At 38.4% G+C, this 17964-nt stretch overlaps 1 protein-coding gene across 3 annotated transcripts in view; it reads right to left on the bottom strand.

The window, feature by feature from the left end:
- The window catches only part of LOC138715652 (uncharacterized), a 550339-nt gene that overhangs the window by 214171 nt on the left and 318204 nt on the right, over nt 1-17964 (bottom strand). For all 3 annotated transcript variants that reach the window (XR_011336530.1, XM_069848724.1, XM_069848725.1), the window contains exon 3: nt 17558-17688. Coding sequence is in view for 2 of the 3 variants with exons in the window: in XM_069848724.1 (XP_069704825.1) it covers nt 17558-17688 (131 nt within the window). In the remaining variant the exon portion in view is untranslated. The remainder of the gene's footprint in view (nt 1-17557; nt 17689-17964) is intronic.

Genomic DNA, 17964 nt, shown 5'->3' with positions numbered 1-17964 from the left:
ATTCTATCCCGGATCGGAGATGAATCGGACCCCATTTAAGAAAAATACAAAAAGGACAAAAAAATACAAGAATAACGGGAAGACAAGGAAAACAAGTGAAGGAATGCCAGGAGAATAAGAAGAAGTCAAAGAGAACAAAGGGAATACAATAACAATGATAAGGCAAGAAAAACAAGGGAAGTACAAGGAAAACAAGGGAAATGATATGATTACAAAGTGAAGACAAGAAGAAAAATGGGAATAGAAGGAAATCAAGAGGAACACGGAGAACAAAGGCAACACAAGGTCACAAGGGGAATACAAGGTGGACGAGGGGAATATATGGGGACAAGGGGAATACGTGGGGATAAGTAGAATACATGAGAACAAGGAAAGACAAAGAGATCAAGGGCAAGACAAGGAGACCAAGGACAAGACAAGGAGACGAAGGGAAGACAAGGAGACCATGGGGAAGACAAAGAGAGTGGGGAAACATTAAGAGAACACGGGGAACGCAACGAGAACAAGGGACGCAGTAGCATAGTCCGGGTCAGCTTAATACCCTAAGGGTGAAACCTAACCATTTTTCCCCATGCAGTTGAAGAAACAAGGCATCAGCACCGATTCTCAATCAACGTATGGGCAAACGTTCTTAGTAATAGAGTCATACTTGCTACCACAGAGACTTTCAGGACTTTCTTATTAACGTATTACCTGCCTTGCTAGAGAATGTGACATGTCAGCAGAGACTAAAGTTATGGTTCATGCATGATGGCGCACCAGCACAATGTGCGTGAACACCTGACGCTGGATTGGTCGGGGAAGCCCCACACCTTGGCCTATTCGTTCCCCAAACCTAAATCCCCTAGACTTTAGGTTATGGGGACACATGAAGGAACCAGATCAATGTCAAAGAGTGTATGATTCCTTATGCCGAAGGGCAGAGGAATGCATTGCTATTAATGGACGTCACATTGAGCACCTCCTATGAAGAATTGTTCAGATCTCAGAAAATATGTGTTGTAGGACACATGTTTATTTGACATTATTTTCTTGGTTTGATACATACATACTAAAATATGGATACTTTTTTAACATCCTGTATAATCATAGTAAAATAAAAAATTATGTTGGGGACTGGAGTATACAATTTTCCTCGAATTTCATATAGGCCTACTATTTATAGCAGATAATTTTGTGGAAAGTCCAATACTTTTGCAAAGGAGTGTATTGTGTCACTAGCAGGATTTGAATCAATAGCCTCTAGCTTACTGACCTGCTTGAAATAATAAACAGCTGCTGACGGACGAGTCATGAGATTGTCGGAAGTTTGTGGTTGTCTTTTTGCACGAATTTTTCATGAAGCGAATTTCACACGGTTTATAGTGGTTGTAATTTTACGATCGCGCAACGTAGAAACTGAATACATGGATACGTCGCAAGGAAGCGGGTATACATGAAAATTTGTAGGCTATCTATTCTAAGCACACTTTACAATTATTTCAACGTACTATCAATTAACTGAATTAAAATAATAATTTCACTCCAGTTGTTTGGTTCCATAACCCGACATGTCTTAAGTGGAATTTATGTTCAATGTTGACAGTGTAGGGAGGTTGGAAAGAAATACCTACTTACAATTGGCTTTTAAGGAACCCGCAGGTTCATTGCCGCCTTCACATAAGCCCGCCATCGGCCTCTATCCTGAGCAAGATTAATCGAGTCTCTATCATCATATCCCATCACCCTCAAATCCATTTTAATATTATCCTCCCATCTACGTCTCGGCCTCCCCAAAGGTCTTTTTCCCTCCAGTCTCCCAACTAACGCTCTATATGTATTTCTGGATTCGCATTACGTGCTACATGCCCTGGACATCTCAAACGTCTGGATTTAATGTTCCTAATTATGTCAGGTGAAAAATACAATGAGTGCCGTTCTGCGTTGTGTAACTTTCTCCATTCTCCTGTAACTTCATCCCTCTTAGCCCCAAATATTTTCCTAAGAACCTTATTCTCAAACACCCTTAATCTCTGTTCTTCTCTCGAAGTAAGAGTCCAAGTTTCACAACCATACAGAACAACCGGTAATATAATTGTTTTATAAATTCTAACTTCATACATGACAAAAGCTTCTCAACCGAATAATAACAGGCATTTCCCATATTTTTTCTGCGTTTAATTTCCTTCCGAGTGTCATTCATATTTGTCAATGTTGGTTAGAAAGAAATACTTTCCTTTTCTCTATCGTCATTCATAATTTAACTAGGATTTTTTAATATATGCATATTGTGAGTGTAGAAATTAACGGAACACCATTGAATAGAATAGAATGTTTTATTTCCGCTGGCAGAATTAAGGTCATAAGGCCTTGTCTTCCACTCAAACAGCCTATTGCACTGTGTTATCTTCACACGACATCATCTGTAAGTAAATTCCTATTATACGCAGTCTGAGGGAAAGTATCGACGGCCCAGATCAAACGAAAAACAACTCAAAATTCGAAGTTTTGTGATACCAGCATTTTAAAGCTTCATGTTGCTATGATAAGTCAAAGGATTATTGAAATTACTTCAAATTATGTTTTATAATACAGAGTGAGTCGTACTTGTGTACTATAAAGTATTGTAGAGTATTCTATATTCCAATATAAACAGATTTTGTCATATAAACATATTGCCGTGACGGCTTTGTTATCGAGATATGGCATCATTGAGGGGCGCGTCAGATGGCGTAACTTCGAAACTATTCATACATCAATCGCTCAGACGACACTCTACAGTACACAGTAAGTACAATTATTGTTATTGAAGAGAGACAAACGTTACTATCAGTCAACAGGTACTGTGTATTTCTGCTTTCTGCAGACTGAACTACCACAACAAACAGTACCACTGTCAACACGTTGGACACTTGACTACTTCAAGATGAAGCATCTGCGCATTACGGTCGTGCAGTGAAACATCATTTGAATGAACGGTATCCAGGCAGGTGGAGTGGACGCAACGGGCCAGCTGCATGGCCGACGCGATCGCCTAAACTCTGTCCCTGCGTCTTTTGGTTGTGAGGTCACATGAACGGACTAGTTTACTCTCAACGACACGCCACGAGAGAGCATCTGTTGAATGCAATTGTGGCTGGAGGAAACATAATTTGGGGCACTGTTCAAAGAGCAAGACATTCATGGCGGAGGAGAGCGGAAAATATGTTGTGAAGTGAATGGTGGACATTTCGAGCATCTTCTGTGATCTTGCAATGTAAATAACCACGTTATTAAACAATACTCTCAGAAAAGTAGCTGTTGTCTTTTCCTAAGTGTTCCAATCATTATCTCCATAATGAAACTGGCACGACCATAAGTTTATATGAAAAAAATATGTTTAATTTTTAGTATAGAATACTCTGCATTACTTTATAGTACACAATTACGACTCACCCTGTATACTATAAGCTTGAAATTAGACTGTGTTAATTGGTGAAGGATCGATGGAGTAGAGAAGAATTCTCTCCGGGACTGGAATTCGAACCCGGGTTTTCACCTCTACGTGCTGACGCTCTATCCACTAAGCCACACCGGATTCCAATTCCGATGCCGGATTGAATCCTCTGAGTTTAAGCTCCACCTCTTAGTTTCCCTTTAGTGGGCAACCCTCATGTCACAGATGTGTGACAGTGACACAATGTCCAACACACTAATGTGTAGAAATGCACTCATTACGAGTGACTAAGCGGCCGGGATCCGACGGAATGAGCGCTGTCTTAAATCACTAAGTGATTATATACCGCATATCACAACTATAGCGATGTGCCGAAATACATATGATATTTCCATGCACAAATTATGCGTTATCATATTATGATGAAGGATCGGTGGAGTGGAGAAAAATTCTCTCCGACACTGGGATTCGAACCCGGGGTTTCAGCTCTAGCGCTAACGCTCTATCCACTAAACCACACCGGATTCCAATTCTGATACCGGATTTAATCCTCTCAGTTTATGTTTACTGTAATGTGTTAATTGGATTTTTCACAGCAACTTGAAACTTTAAAATTCAGGTTTTCAAAACTTCGATTTTTGAATTTTTTCCCTTTTGAACTGAACTGTCGATATTATGATGCTGCAGAACATATATTTCGAGAATTTCATGGATCGTGCGCGGAGACTAAGGGGAAGGCGGAGAATGCTGGGTTTGCAGTTTGCATTACCATGTGTTCCTGTAAGTAAGACTGCATTCTCCTAACGTAATATTTTGTACATTTGGTTATTATCTACTGTGCGTCTTTTTGACTATAGAAATAAACAATATATGCGGATTCAGGTCGAAAATTATGTGTAGTTTTACACTAAAAATGTGTGCGGTTTTGGTTACGATTTCTACAATATGTGCAGGTTTTGGCAGTACCGCAGTTGATACAGTGTTGTTAAGAACCGATTTAATAATTAACATATTACTTCTGAAAGACTCACACAGTCAGAACTTCATAATTCTCTGTAACGACGTAGACACAACGCGTATTGTTTAAGTCAAATAACATCGGAGGAACACCACCGCGATTTTGAATGGAGTTCATTTGCTTGCTGTGTCTTCCCTTGGCCATTAATTACAATTTGGTAAACTCGCATCTAACCATCCATGGCCCACACTGCCGCTTCTGTACATGTGTGCCAACAATTCATTTAGCCCGGCATACTGACATAATAACAAACAACGGTACCCCGAGGGCAGTGACGCCTAATGTAACTTCTATGTTACTGCACTCCTGTTTGTGTATGTGTGTATGTTGGTTTTGTTTGTGGGGTTAGTGGCTATTTTCCCCTCTTGACTTCCCTTCTGCTATGTCTATGGCAGTTGCTACACTTGTGCGTATTTGGAGATTGCTTGCGTCTGGGGGTTTCTGGAAATGCTACGGAAACTTAAGCGGTATGTGTGAAAGGGAGGTAAGCACACAGATAACTTGAATGTAATAAATTTGCCAAATGTGTTGTAACCTAACAAATGACCACCCGCATTCCCAGGACGAGGTTTAAATTGGAATCTCAGCGTCAGTGTAATAACAAAGTCGTGAATACTGTTGCATAGTGGGACTTGGAGAAAAAAGTTGCGTTAGTATTATTAGGCCTATATTACGGAAAGAAGTTCATTAATTCATAATTTTCTGCCGAAGGGCAGGCTTGTCACTGTAAACCCAGTATTCTCCAATCTTTTCCTACTTTCTGCCTTCCTCTTTGTCTCCGCATATGATCCATATACAGTATCTTAATGTCGTCTATCATCTGATATCTTCTGTTCCGAACTCTTCACCCGTCCACCATTCCTTCCAGAGCATTCTTCAGTAGGCAGTTTCTTCTCAGTAAACCACCCAACCAATTACTTTTTATGTTCCTGATCAGTTTGAACAGCATTCTTTCTTCACTCACTCTTTCCAACACAGTTTCATTTCTTATTTTGTCCGTCCATTTCACACGCTTCATTCTTCTACAGGTAGATGTCCACATTTCAAATACTTCTAATCATTTCTCTTCACTTCGTCGTAATGTCCATGTTTCTGCCCCATACAATGCCACAATCCGCACAAAGCACTTCACTACTCTCTTCCTTAGTTCTTAGTTCTTTTTCCAGAGGTCTGTAGAAGATGCTCCTTTTTCTATTAAAAGCTTCCTTTACCATTACTATCCTCTTTTTAACTTCCTGACAGCAGTTCATCTTGCTGTTTATAGTACACCGAAGTATTTAAAGCTGTCTACTTATTCTACTGTCTCATTTAGAATTCGCATTTTTACCTTCTTCATTTTTCTTTCGATAACCATGATCTTCGTCTTCTTTGCATTTAAATTCATCCCATACTGCTCACAGCTGTCATTTACCCCCTGCATATCTTTCAATATCGTCTCTTTATCTGCTAACAACGCCATGTCATCAGCAAATCATCTGCAATTTTCCTTCTTCCTCCCACTATCACCCTCCCTTGTTTGGAAAACAGTTCTTCACTAAATTCTCCAACTAAATGTTGAACAGGATAGGTAATAAAGGGCATCCTTGTCACACTTGTCTCCCTATTTCACTTCCTTCTGACATTTCTATACTGACTTCGACTCGTTTTATATAAAGGTTACAGAACAGCCTTCTCTCTTTTCAATCCACACCAATTTTCTTCAGAATCCCCATCAGTTTATTCCAATCCCCTTTTTCAAATGCCTTTTCTACATACACAAATACTATACACACGTCTTTATTCCTCTCTTTCGCCGATAGTTGCCAGCAGTTCACTTGCATCTCTTGTATCTTTTCCCTTCCTGAAGCGAAACTGCTCTTCTTATGCATCAACATTTCATAATTGTACAGTGTGAGCAAAGCTTCGATGCACCGTCACGCAGCATCCATGCTATCGGCTAATACTCTAATAAAGGCAGAAAATATTACAGATAGAATACTTCACAGTAGTTTGCGCTTATTGAACAAAAAACACGTGAAGGACATACGTATGTTTCTTATAATAATTTTCTCACAAATACACAAATTGGTGTGTAGTCGTATAGCGAAGTCTTGCTCACACTGCACAAGACCATTATTCAAAATTAATATCCTATACAACGTGTATGGCCTTCACCGTTTGTGATAAAGCATTCGATAGAGTAGATACATGAGTGTAATCAAACTCTGGAAAATATGGTAGACAAGGGCAGTCCTCAGCATCCTATAAAAGCAGTCCAATGTCTATATAGGTTTTAAGAAATGAAATTAAATAACAACAATAAATCGTTCGATTAGACAAGGGTGTCCTCTGTCACTGTGGATTTTTAAATCCGTATGTTGACGATATTGTCCATCATAGACAAATTTAATATTGTAATAGTAGGTTATTTTGCGACGCTTTATCAACATCTTAGGTTATTTAGTATCTGAATGAGATGAAGGTGATTATGCCGGTGAAATGAGTCCGGGGTCCAGCACCGAAAGTTACCCAGAATTTGCTCATTGGGTTGAGGGAAAACCCCGGAAAAAACCTCAATCAGGTAACTTGCCTCGACCGGGAATCAAACCCGGGTCACCTGGTTTCGCGGCCATACGCGCTAATCGTTACTCCACAAGTGTGAACAATATTGTAATATAATGCTACAATTAGTAATGTTTGCGGATGTCAGATTCAGGAGAAGCACTACAAATGACAGTTTTTAAATTGAAAAATATTTGTCAGGACTATAATATGGAATATCTTTAGGAAAGACAAAACTTAAGTATTTAATGGAGTTTATCCTATAAGAATAAAAATAATAATAGAAGGCACAATTTTGGTACAAGTTGATAATTCTATATATACTAGCTATAAAATATAATAAGCCTATGTGAAATAAGAATAAAATGAATAGATTTAGTTACCTGTGTGGAAAAATAAAGAGAAACTTAAAGAAGACATGCAAAGAAAATCTTATAAAGTCTACAAATTCGATAAATTACTTTCTGGATTAGAATTTTGGACCCTAAAGTAAGAACAAGAACGAAGACTGGAGGCAATAGAAACAAGGTTTCTGAGAAGCGTAGCTGGTTTTATACTTCTTGTTTAAAAAATGGACCGAACATAACAGGGAGAAATTGAAGGTATTCAAATTAAATGATAAAATAAAGTATTATCAGAATAACTGGCTTTCACATGTTGACAAGATGAACAGCGACAGAATGCCAAATAATTTTCGACTATTGACCAAAAGGTAGGAGAAATATAGGCCAACTACGAAGACGATGATGGAAAAAACAGTTCACACTTTCTTGAGATCGTAAGGAGCTCTGATGGCTTAATCCATGATGATAATGATGATGACGACCTAGTTGTACAGCTATAACTAGTGTAATTTTCATGACAAAGAACGATCGTTACACATACTCTAAAGAGTCGATGTACGCTCCATTTGTAATCTTACAAATATTTAGCCTATAATCCAGCTAATTCCATCTATCTGTTATACCCCCTTGAGAAGGGGCACGAACTGGGAACTGCCCTCGTATGTAAGCCGCTTGGGTGGGATTATTTTACTACCCTAAATGGAATGGCGTGTATGCCCTAAGCCCCCTCTGAGCTACAGATTCTCTTGTGGGCCTCCTCAGAACTCCTCTACAGCGTACAGGATCCTTTTATCTTTTCGCATAGGCATCACCACGGTCCCACGAGATAACATGAGCCCAGGGGAGAGCCAACGGTATACAACACAACCACCAGCAACTAATGACCACATCTCCACGGGGTCCAAGTTCGGTGACGGCCCGCAACCGGCTCTACGTCGGAGCGAGCACGAAACATTGGAAAGAAACGAAGATGATAACGAAAGAGGGGAAGTGTAATTATGATGGGAAAATCAGTCCGAGGTCCAACGCTGAAAGTTGACAAACTATTCTGTCTCAGTTGCTTGAAGAAAAACCTCAACTGCTTAACTTGTCCCAATCAGGCTTTGATCCCGAGTCCATTTGTTTCATGGTCAGATATGCTAACCGTTATTCGACAGCGGTGGACCAGTTCCCGTACTCTTTCTAACATGTTCGTGTGACTTGTCTCGAAAGCTGCGGTAATTCTGAACTTCAATACATAAAGAATATTGTGTAGACGACATGGATTAGTTGTCATTATTGTCGTGTCCAACAATACAGTGCATTGTAAAATAGTAATTTAGCGGCTTTTAAGGCGCTATCTCCTGATTTTAGTTCTTGTGTTTATGCAATACAAATTCTATGGAACTGTCTCGTTAAATTCATAATGATCAATCATTTGGGATGGATGTTGGAAGTCGCCGGCAGGTACTTGAGGTCGCCTCATTGCTTTCATGCTTTTAAGGGATTTCAGGGAACACAGAGTCTCTTTCGCATCGCTAAGTGACCCTGTGGTAATGTGTGCTATAATTGGATTGAGATATGGAGATTTGGTAGTGGTGGTGCACGAAAACTCATTAGCAGAACATCAACTTTACTCTGCTAGTTGGCGATGTTTTACTGTTCGTGATTTGTGGCCGTAGCCTTGCGGTCGAGGATTAATCTCTGCGGAGAAGTGCTGCTTTGTACATATTAATATCAATTGCTTTCAAGGCGACAGAATTCCAGCGTTGTTCCTCGAAAACTAAAGTATGTACGTGGCCAAAATTTGTATAAGCACTTGTTCTGACATTATTAACATGGTGGAAAAAAATATATCTTTTTATCTGCCCCCATCGAAATGTTTGCTTGTAAAAGGAAGGCGGAAAATACAAAAGATTGCAGAATGCTGGGTTTGCAGTGAAAGATTTTCCCTGGGGCAGAAAGGTATGAACGATTGAAGTGCATTTATGTTGAAGTCTTATGAGAAATGTAATGAAATTATTTACTTTTTATTAAATGAAACAATTTTGATAGTGTTTGTTTGTTTTAATTGATTATTCAGCTGTATCAACTACTGTAATAGATTATCTAGCGTCGATAGAATTGGTGATGGCGAGATGGTATTTGAAAGATGAATCCGAGGATTCGCCAAGGCATTACATGTCATTCGCCTTACAATTGTAAATATGTGAAAAAAAAACAGACAGGTAATCAGCTTAAATAGGGCACTAACCTACGCCCGAACGTAACTCCTGATCAGAAAGCAAACGCGTTATCGCCTGAACTACGTTGGTGTCCTAAGTGATATTGTTCAGTGATATTTCTTGTAATATATAGGTTTGTTCGAAATCATAATGTAAAATAGAGATACTCGTATGCAGCCTGGTTTTATTTTCGAAACGAATTATCGCTACAGTAGGATTTTAGAATGATTCGATTGTCGTCGTTTCGATAATGTTAGAAAAAGTGGAACGAATGAATAACGATAATGGAAGTTTCACTTTACTTTTTCAACTTCTTGTTGGCCATTTTTTTTTCTTACTGCATTGTTTTTCATTGAAAGCTGCAACTAGAATTATACAGGGTGATCCGTTTGAGTATGGATAAAATAAAAACACCGTGCAACTAGAATTATACAGGTTGATCCGTTTGAGTATGGCTAAAATAAAAAACACCGTAAAACATTTACTACTGAACTTTATTTGTTGAAACTTTGTGCATACAACACTGAAAGATGGGAGATTCCTCAGAGCTCAACATGACCCTCATTGCGCACCCTGCACAATGCAATTCAGTCCATGCCCGTTGTAACATAAGAGGGGTGATTTGTTGAAAAGGTTGTATATATATTTTACTCTCAGATCATCAATGTTCCTGGATTTCTGTGAATAGACAATGTCTTTAACAAAACCCTACACGAAGAAGACAGGAGGGGTTAGATCTTGGGAGTTTGGGGATTAAGCCAAGAGATAGCTGCTTCTCGTACTGGGTTTCGCCTGTGACCTCCTGCATGTATTTTTTAACATATAACCTGTTTCTACAAATGTTCGATAGCACGACTTTATGAAATCGTATTTACGTACATTGCGCACACCATACTCACGCCGAAATTCCTTTGAACTCTTTTAACATTCTCAAATTTAGCATACCAAAGAACACATTGTGCCCACTGTTGATTTGTAGTAGCCATTTTAATCATCTACGATTTTCATTTGTCCTTTCAGATTATGCATTGTTGATTGTCATATAATGGAAACTCCCATCTTTTAATCATAATATAACCAGCAAGAAATTTTTCCTACTATCATGAAAGCTTTATAATAATAAATTGTAACGTTTTTTAACTGGGCTAAGTCTGTGGACTGATTTCTGTAAACGTACTTTCTGACTAAAGAGTATAGGCGAAGATATCCCCTTCCTAGATCCAAGTTATATAGACTGTTGTATCTGTCTGGCATTATGTATGAAGAAAACATAATTCTGAGGTATTCTAGATTTATTTGCAAATTAATACACAAATCAACGTTTACGTAAACTTTATTGTTTCTAAATATAGACATTCATTATGCAGTATATTTTTATAGTTAGGTAAGAACTAATTAGGACGAGCTTGGAATGTTTTCTAGAGAGTTCATTCAATTCAGTTTATGTTACATTGAATTCGCGGGATATCCGTTCCTTTTTTAAAAGTATAGACTGAAGTGGAAGTAGACATATTAATAAGAATTAAAAATCTTCTAGTATTAGGAATTGTGTAAGTGTTGGTGCGTCTATACTATTGCGGGGTCTACACCTGTGCAGTAACAGCTAGCGCGTCTGGCTGCGAAACCAGTTGGCCCGGATTCGATTCCCGGTCGGAACAAATTATCTGGTTGAGGTTTTTCCGAGGTTTTCCCTCAACCCAATATGAGCAAATGCTGGGTAACATTCGGTGCTGGACCCCGGACTCATTTCACCGGCATTATCACCTTCATCCCATTCAGACGCTAAATAAGCAAAATTGTTGATAAAGCGTCGTAAAATAACCTACTAAAAAGCCATTCCGGGTGATGACATTCAGTATACACTAGTGACCATACAAGCGATAACAAATGATGAAGTGAACAAGTATGAAGCATTCTATGTGATCAGTGATGGCACAACTCTTTAGTTGACACAAGTATCTTAGGATCTTGTTAAGAAAAATAAATTATATTTATTTGATATAATTTAATTGACATTTTCTGTACTTTGCTAAGCAAGGTATGGCGGGGTTTCAGATGGCAAAATGAATATTTATTTTTAGTCCTATGTATATGTCTTTTTATGCGTGTGGGTGCATTCGTATGCTCATGATAAGAGTGATATAAGATATTTGTGAATTATTATTTTGTCATCCTATTGTGCGCCCCCCTCCAAGGAAATCATTCTATCTCCATCTTTGCTAAACATTATCAACTAAGTTAGAAAGAAATATTGAGGTTTTGTGTTAAAGTGCTTCCTAGATAATATTGTGTAACTGAATACTGCTCGCAGTGAGATTCGTGTCCTCTTTAAATGGATTCCCAAAGTATTGCTTGACACGTGATCTTAATTTTGTGACACAGTTTCTACCAATATGGGGGCAGAGCGGCAGCTATCACGACCTTTTTATCTCCGATGCTATAGCCAGCTACATGGGCCAAAATGTGAGTCTAAAGAAGGAAGGAACCATCGAGGCACAGCCATTGCGTAGGTTAGCCATGGTAGAAGACATCTCAAACTTACGTGAGAAGTTAACATATTATGTGTAGTCAATGGTTTCCAGTTTTGCATCCGTTTCGGCTTTGTTGAAAACTGGATTTAGATATAGGGATAAAGAGATTCTCTTTTCAAGGGGAATTTCGAACAATATGGCTTCGTAAATGTGAGAACAGTCATGAATTCTCATAAGGGTATGTGTTAGAATAGCTGGTTACGGTTCATGCATGCTAACTGTTGCTGGACTAGGTTAAAAAATCCTGAGATGTATTGAAACTGATTTTTTCATCATAATAATTATATATACACAAATTTTATTACAATGATGATGATGATGATGATGATAATGATGATGATAATAATAATAATAGTAATAATAATAATAATAATAATAATAACAACAACAACAATGTACGTCTTATATAAAAATAATTTTTTACTGTCCCAAATATTTTTATACATCTTGATTATACAACTTTTAACACTATATCACTTAGGAATGCAATATATGATGATTACTTGCACGTGTTAATATTACACTAAGTTTATAAATACCTAGTGATTTCACTTTACACAACATAAACGCACTCCTACTAGAGGTGAAGACACCGGAAGACGCAAGGATCATAGCAGTTCTGATGATAGCTCCCAAGTTGAAATTAGTCAACTAGGTAGCCTATTTGTAAACTTAGTTTAATATTAACACGTGAAAATAATCACCATATATTGTATTCCCAAATATTTTTGTCGAAAACTTAGATAAAAAATCACAAAATATGTATGTTGGTCCTTTTCTCCATGTCTACCATTCAAAGTAATATCACAATCTACTACATATAGTCACAAAACTTGAGTTTTGAGGGTGTTAGAAACAATAGACTGTGACGGTACTATTTTGCATTGCCTGTAATGAGGCGATATTAAGCGATCCTAGTGATGAGCAACTATCTAATGTTTGCATATTTACTACGTATTGAGCTTCGCGACTGTATATACTAGACTGTGGTAATATATTCACAATTTAACGTGTTTGGCAAGAGATATAATCATGTAACAAATGACGCACTCTTTCGCTACGGATAGTAGCTATACTTACAGACTCTAGCAAATTTCACGATGAAAAGTAGAAATAATACTGCGCATAATAATTTCTCCGAAAATCATGGACCCCTAAATGTATAGTGGAACTCCATTATTTGTTCATAATATTATGCAACATATTATAATTATATATAGATGATCGCCATTTTTTGTTTCATATTTCAAATAATTACCTTTGAGTTTTTACTGGACATTAATATATTTCATATAATTACTCTCATTCATAAATAAATTTACTTGTGCATGCAGTCTATGAACGAAGTGCGGCCAGCTGTTCAGAAGAAATAGCTGTTCACATACAGACAGGCAGACAGTATAACCAAAACCATAATTTTTGTAAACCAGAATAAACAGTCCTTAATGTATAGTCAGAATCGTTCATAATAATATGCCACATTGTTGTTCCAGTGTCGCAAATTGTTGTCATGTCAATTAAAATGTAATGACTTCAATCATGACGGCATAACTCGTGTCTTAAATTAATATTATTAAACAATTTTCGTGTAATAATATTTTAATACATCACTGCTGTCACGAAACTCATTACTGATAATATGTTAATTCTTTATCAATTGTTTTCTATTGACGTCATTGCATTCGTAAAAAAATCAGAAAAACCGTTGCACCAGTTCTCTAAAAATTGACTCATGCAATAAAGTATAACAATATAAACTAGTGTCATAATATACTATTTCGTTATCAGGAATACAAAGAAGCGTCTATTTTCTCCAGACTCACAAATTACAGATTTTTCAGTGTCATAGTACTTTCTCTCGTATTTTTCATGTTGAGAAAGTAAAATTTAAATTAAATTTAAAATGAAACTAAACAGATCTAGAAAGTTCAGTAAGAGGATATAACGAAAGTCTTTTTAAATCGGCTATTTAACATCGCTGTAACTACAGTGAGGTTAGTTGGTGACGCTTGGGTTTTGCAAGAGCCGTTCCCCGCAAAGATATGGCATGATCACCGGAAATATTACGTCCGCGTTCTCGGCGAGCGCAACCAATGAGTGACACTGCAGTTCTGCTTTAGTTTGTTAAGTAAGTTGGCGGTGAAAGTTGTAATCTTAAAAATTTAAGTTAAGTTTAGGTGTAGGTTACTGTTGTAACGACTTAGTGTACTCATTACGTGAACATACTTATCTATATAATACATATATACGTAAACGAAAATCTTGTGCGGCGACAAGACGCAAATTTCGGGAAAAGTTTCCAGAGACACCTGTTCCAGCTGCCAGTACAATAGGAAGACTTTATAAGAAGTTCATACGGACAGGTTCGGTAAACGATGAAAAACCGAAAAGAGAACGCCGTATTCTGTCGGAAGAGAAATTATACGAAATTGTTGAAAGATTGAAGAACGGAGAACTTGCGAGAGTGACTGGAAATTTCATAAAAAGATGTCAAATGTGTGTTGCAGTAAATGGTGGACATTTTGAGCAATGAATGTCAGCTTGATAAGTACTGCAACTTTTAAGCATAGTAAGAGTAGGATTGTATGCTTAAAAGTGCCGGAGACGCGCTCGTGTTCCTCGCGGTAACCAACACATTGATAACCGGGTCGGCGCAAGACGAAAACTCGAGCGTCTCCAACTAACTTCACTGTACAGTACGATTATTTAGTCCTGACAGTCGCCGGTGATGTGCGCCTGGGTCAGGCGAGTCCATTAAGTTAAGCCTAGGGATGTTCAGGTTAGTCTGTCGCCTGCAGTCAGAGCGATCGGATGTCACGCATGCGGTATAGCGTTGTGTTTCGAGTACAGTTAAGCTGTACTGCATGCCTTTACCGACCGCTCGCCCTTATCTCTACTCCGGAACTCTCCCCACTACTCCTATTACTTCCCCTCTTTCGCGTCGCTGAGCTGTCAGGACTAAATAATCGGTCCGTACTATGCGGTTCCTAGAGTCTATGATATTGGTGATGGCGAAGTGGTATTTGGAGAGGTGAGTCTGAACCATAGGATTACGTGACAATCGCTTTACAGTTGGGAAAATCTAGGAAAATAATTAAGAGGAGTCTGTACTACCTATCCCAGCAATGTAAATTTCATCTAATTTAGGTGCACTTTTCTCAAGACTTACATAAGATACACATCTGAAATTTATTTTTAGGGTTATTCTTCAAGTATTATTGTATGTAACAGGCTAAAATTACGATCTTTATCTTTTATTGCTCTGCTTTACATTGCTGGGGTGGCAGTACAGATTCCCCTTAACCAGATAGTCGTCCAAGCAGAATTCTAATCTACGCCCAAATACAACCTCGGACCACCAATTACGAGTAAGAAACCTAAGTACTATAAAATAAATTAAGAGAAATTTCGCCTCTTAGTCGCCTTGTGACGTAGCATACGTATGTCCCTTCTCCGAGTATGGAAACTCATTCGGGAGTCCTTGATATAACAAAAAATGGCGGAATTTCAAATTCATACAGTATTATGTAAGAACACCAAGAGCTACAGACGATTACTAATGTTATTAGTAGTTGGGCCAAGAACCAATGTAACTTGGGTGACCACGACCAATGACGTCACATCCCTTCGCTACAGACTGAGGACGCCGAAAATGCGTATTAAAATATGCGTGCCGCGTGGACTCTGTCAGTAATATCTCAACATCGAGAGTAGCTACAGACTTGTGTTACCACTCGCGTAATTAGCAATCACCAGTTCTGCAATGTTAAAATGATAAATAATATACACGCACGGTACACTTTGAGGGAATCACAGTGAAAAATATATATTTCAACTGGAACTAATTTCAGAATGTTGCTTCATGTGAAGAGAAAATATATTGCATGCCCTTCATTAATTATTATCAGAGACCTATACCCTCCATTATTTCTAAACTCATGTAAAAATAAAATAATCAAACCAAGGAAAAAAAAAAAATAAACTGTAGTTTCATTCCCGAAACTGGGTGACGTATTCTACGTCTCGGTATATGCTCCATACAGCGCAATTTTTTTTTCGTATATTTGTTGCGTTCAATTTCTCTTAAAATTTTTGTTCGCTTACTAATATTAGTCTTCGTTTTCTGTGCTTATCCGTGAGTCTATTGCTGTCTATAACGACACCAGCGAATAACATTTCCATACCATCAGAGCCAAGCGACACCTCTTCTGAATAATCCACTATGTTTTATCTTCTTTTTAAAACAATATGAAAACCAAGAACGTCTAACATTCAATTTCATGTGCGTCTTATGTCTCAATCCGTCCGTAGCCCATGAAGAGCCAAGACTGACAAGTCGACTGCTAGTCTCACGTCCACATGTCTGAGCAGAGGTGAACGATCATACAACCAGAACAGGGGCAATGTATAGTCAGCACGACGATTCTCCTAGCCGTTATAGGTGATCATAGAAGCCAGATTTTGCTAGAAGCCGCTTCACGGTGGTTGAAACATGACCTTGGATGCGCTGTAGACGAAAATGCGCTCTGCTCCGTAAGACTTCCATGTGCTGCAGCCCACGTAACCTATGCTAGATGACAAGGTCATGCTTCTGCCTATCTTAGTTCCCCAAATTCAACACGATGCTGGGTGGGCACCGGTCCCATACACTGTCCGAAATTTCATGAGAAGTTTCCTTTCTCATGAGGACTCAAACTAGCGCGCATTCCGTAATGCGAATCCTAGGCACCATTCTCATTGAATATTAAACATAAGCACAACGTATGCAAGAAATCTTGTAACTATGTCATTTAATGAAAGCATTTACAGTGAATTACGTAAGCGTAAACTTAAATATGTTAACACGAAACCTTTCTGACTCCAAAGTTCCATGTTTTTACTTACGTTATTTTAAAACAATACACAATCATAGAGCGTTGAAGTAGATAATAGGATATGATGAAATGATGGCATTGTTATTTTCCATGGTTACTAAGTATTCGTAAGTTAGCGCTTAATTTTTCATTGTGAATGGGGCATTAAACTACGACGCTACGGCGCGGGACCTAGACCTATATCTCATTACTCATTCATATCTGCTATAAAGGCGCGTATCCAAGAAGCTAGGCTCTTCTCGAGGCAGCCTTGCTTGTTGTTTGCCTCGCGGTTTTGTTTTCTTTTTTTGGTACCGACACAGGAACGCAAAGCAGCGTGAGCCACCAGTTAGTGTGCAGTAAGTGATTCAGTTAACATCGGGTTATGTAATGACTTCTTTACTAATGAATATTTCACACGGAACGAGTTAATCACTGCGAGGCATCTTTGATCGCATCTAAAAATAGACTGGAATTGGCTCACTGCACTGATGAGGTAGCTTCGTATCCTTGTGAGGCCGCCGTGCACTATTGCGAGGCAAGGTATTCAATAATAAGCAAGCACCATGAGGATACACGCCTTAAGGTATCAGGAACGAATACATGAAGTGCCTATTAATTCGAGCAAGAATAAACTGACAGAAAACTGACCGTCTGTGTGTCGATGCTGAGGCAGCCGACGCGTTGCGGGGAACATTCCGAACTGTCGGCACACTTCTTGTTGACTACCACGCTCTCTCCTCGGGAGTCCATGATATGCAGCGTGTGGCAGAAGTCTTCGCCTGCAAAACACCAATGTAAGAGTAAATCTTTCTAAGTCTTTTTTTTTTAATGGACTAAATTTTTTTATTCTTTATTACCTCTTCTTACTAAAGCTGTCGCAAGGAAAGAACCGACTTCTGAAAGTTTCGTAACGTCTATTTTTAACCCAAAAAACCACTTGCAACAGACAATCGAAACTGAATTTGTCACACTCCTGCCCTGCGCCGTGAGGCAAGTGAAGACTGTGTTTCCACATACATCCTTAGCTCAGTTCTCATCGCAATGTAAGCCGCGTC

Source organism: Periplaneta americana, chromosome 15 (genome assembly GCF_040183065.1).
Source record: "Periplaneta americana isolate PAMFEO1 chromosome 15, P.americana_PAMFEO1_priV1, whole genome shotgun sequence".
Lineage (NCBI taxonomy): Eukaryota > Metazoa > Arthropoda > Insecta > Blattodea > Blattidae > Periplaneta > Periplaneta americana.
This window is presented reverse-complemented; position numbering and strand designations above follow the sequence as displayed.